Below are 3,362 nucleotides of genomic sequence, written 5' to 3' on the forward strand. Positions count from 1 at the left end.
GCATATATCACAAATCAGATTCAACACAAACTCCCAACTCATGCATGTCTCGACGCTTTCCCTTTTCCCACCGGTTTATCTTAGCATCATTAATCAATCAAAGTCATGTTCATCGCATAAGTTCCATTCACATCTCAACTCTAGATCTAACATGAACATGTGTCATACAAGAGTATTTTGCCATCATATACACACCACACACACACGTGCATACACGCACACACACGCACATATGCATACATATCTCCATATCTCCTTTATCCCACTTTCACTCAAACAAGATGCATGAGAGTCCAAGAATACCGATTAATCGGTTAGAAAGAAGAGGAATCGGTTAGAAAGGAGAAGATTAATATAAGAATACCTTATGAGAAAAACGAACGGTAGAAATTACGTATTAGATTCGGTTCTTCAAGATTCTTGGATCAAACTTCAATTCTTCTTCAAAAGATGACAAAATATTGAAGAATAGAAGAAGAATTGGAGAGAGTGAGAGAGAAGAGAGGGGCAAAAATTATGGGGGCTAGGGTTAAGGGTTTCTCTTATTTATAGTGCTCAATAAGATCTTTAGGTAAATAAAAGAGAATATTTGGTAAGATTTCATTCTCCACAATTAAATAAAACAAATATTGTGGAGTAGGGAAGAAGAAATAACAAAAATAGACTAGGGTATCAAGTATGGAATTTTCGAAATATATGGCCCTTAATTAGCCGATATTTTATTTTGGTATATTTTACGGAGTAGAATAAAATATCACGGAGCAAAATAAAAATAAAAATCCTCCCCCATTGGCATAGAAAATAGGCGTGTAATATGTGCCTTAAATAAGGCATGGATTTTTTAATATTAACTAAAATAAGATATGGCAAGATCTCTTGAGGTATGGAAAGATTTGGTAGAATAATTTAATTCTAGGTATGGAAGGAAATCAAGTAAGGGATCAATTAAAAGAAAATAAATTCTTCCTTCCCAAAGATAGGTGATTTTCGAAAATCACCTTAATAATAATATGGTTCGATTTTTCCCATTAAGAAATAGGGAAATAATTGGGTTTTGGATTTAATTTGGATAAATATCCCAAGAATTAAATTAAATCCGAAAAAATAGAATTCCTTCTCCAAAAAGTCAAGGGGTTCGAAAATCTCAAAATTATATGGCTAGTATTTATGGAAATTTTCCCTAATATTCTCACTCACCCTTAAACAAATAATTCACCGCATAATTTTATTACCCACATGCCACATCATATAATCAACAAGTTTGACTTTTCAAACTTCCCACGCAACCCTAGACACAACTCGGTCATAAGAACTCATGCAATAAATTCGTTCATCAATTAATTCACGTCTCCCACGTCATCAATAAAATTTTAGGGCTCTAAAATTAGGGTTCAAAAATCCGGGATGTTACATCCTACCACACTTAAAAGAAATTTCGTCCCGAAATTTGGTACCTTTATGGAAAGAGTTCTGGGTATAGTTCCATCATCTTGTCCTCAAGCTCCCACGTGGCTTCTTCGGACCCGTAGTTTCTCCATTGTATTTTCACGAAGGCAGTAGATTTGTTTCTCGAGGTTTGAACCTTTCGATCCAAGATCATCTGGGGTTGCTCCTCGTAGCTCAGATTCGTGTTTACGGCAACTTCCTCGTAGCGAATCACATGCTTCGGATCGAACACGTATTTTCGCAACTACGACACATGGAAGACGTTGTGCAGACTCCCAAGGCTGGGCGGCAGCGCTAATCGATAAGCTACGGGTCCTACTCCTTCAAGAATTTCGTACGGTCCGATAAAACACGGTTTCAGCTTTTCCTTTAACCCCAAAACGCGTTATCCCTTTCGACGGGGATACCTTGAGGAAAACTTTATCACCGTCTTGGAATTGTAAGTCCGTCCGCCGGACGTCGGCGTACGACCTTTGTCTGTCCTGGGCTTCCTTCATTCGCGCACGGATTTGTCGAACGATTTCGACCATCTCTTCGACTGCATCGAGTCCAAGTGCCCTTCGTTCGCCAACTTCATTCCAGTAGAGCGGAGATCTACACTTCCTTCCATAAAGTGCTTTATACGGCGCCATGCTGATCGTTGCTTGGAAGCTGTTGTTGTAAGCAAACTCGATCAGAGGGAGTGCGGTCTCCCAACTTCCGCCTCGGTCGAGCACCACGGCTCTTAGCATATCCTCGAGAGTTTGTATCGTTCTTTCGGATTGTCCATCGGACTGTGGGTGAAAAGCCGTGCTAAAGTTTAAGCGTGTTCCAAGTTCGCGCTGTAGACTAATCCAAAATTTCGAGGTGAACTTCGGGTCACGATCAGACGTAATAGTCACTGGGACTCCATGTAATCGCACGATCTCTTGAATGTAGATCCGAGCTATCCTATCTTATCCATGGGTTACGGGAATTGGTATAAAGTGTGCACTCTTGGTAAGTCGATCTATAATCACCCAGATCGCGGTATTCCCTTTTAGGGTCCTCGGCAACGCCGTCACGAAGCCCATGGCGATGTGCTCCCATTTCCACTCGGGTATTTCAAGCGGTTGTAGCTTCCCATACGGCCGTTGGTGTAAGGCTTTCACTTGCTGGCAGGCTAAGCAGCGCTCCACAAATGCTGCGACATCCCTCTTCATGTCGTTCCACCAAAAGGACTTCTTCAGATCATGGTACATCTTTGTGCTCCCGGGGTGAGCAGTGTATGGGGTTTCGTGGGCTTCACTCATGATCTCATTCCTGAGTCCCTCGTCGTTTGGCACGCACAATCTCCCTTCAAAGGTGAGAGCATTGTCGGAAGCCTCGCTAAAACTTCCGGATTCACCGGTTCTTACTTCAACTCGAATCTCCTCCAATCTCGCATCCATCCGCTGTGCTGCAACGATCCTCGTCCTTAGATTAGGCTTTACTACTAACGCGGCGATTCGGCCCTTCACGGTTTCGGGTTTCCTTACTACTTCTATTCGCAACTTGGCGTACAACTTTTGGGTCCTCAACGTCTCCAACGCGATCTGTAGATGCTCCGCGTGCTCCTCCTCGTTCCTCGAGTAGACTAGAATATCATCTATGAACACTAGGACGAACTTATCTAAGTACGGGTGGAAAACTCGGTTCATCAAGTCCATAAATACCGCTGGGGCGTTCGTTAGACCGAACGGCATCACGACGAACTCGTAGTGACCATATCGTGTGCGAAATGCGGTCTTCGGTATGTCCTCCTTGCGAACCTTCAGCTGGTGGTATCCGGATTTTAGGTCCATCTTTGAAAACACGCCGGCTCCTCGGAGTTGATCGAACAGGTCGTCTATCCTCGGCAGTGGGTACTTGTTCTTGAGGGTCAATTTGTTCAACTCTCTATAGTCGATACACATTCT

The 3,362-nt window shown here is 42.7% G+C and overlaps 1 protein-coding gene across 1 annotated transcript; it reads right to left on the reverse strand.

Moving 5' to 3' along the window:
• Positions 1 to 1,456: 1,456 nt before the first annotated feature.
• On the reverse strand, positions 1,457 to 2,078 carry LOC125220627. The gene is made up of 2 exons (XM_048122782.1): positions 1,785 to 2,078; positions 1,457 to 1,690 (listed from the first exon to the last, which is right to left on the reverse strand). The coding sequence occupies exons 1-2, from the start codon at positions 2,076 to 2,078 to the stop codon at positions 1,457 to 1,459; spliced, it is 528 nt and encodes a 175-aa protein (XP_047978739.1).
• Between the last annotated feature and the right edge of the window lie 1,284 nt (positions 2,079 to 3,362).

This window comes from Salvia hispanica, chromosome 4, assembly GCF_023119035.1.
Source record: "Salvia hispanica cultivar TCC Black 2014 chromosome 4, UniMelb_Shisp_WGS_1.0, whole genome shotgun sequence".
NCBI lineage: Eukaryota > Viridiplantae > Streptophyta > Magnoliopsida > Lamiales > Lamiaceae > Salvia > Salvia hispanica.

What these genes read in the sequence shown, in the direction of transcription:
- LOC125220627 (XM_048122782.1), bottom strand. Translation starts at nt 2,078, where the DNA reads ATGGCGCCGTATAAAGCACTTTATGGAAGGAAGTGTAGATCTCCGCTC. An exon ending in AAACCGTGTTTTATCGGACC is followed by an intron (nt 1,691 to 1,784) that starts GTACGAAATTCT and finishes CATGTGTCGTAG; the next exon opens with TTGCGAAAATACGTGTTCGA.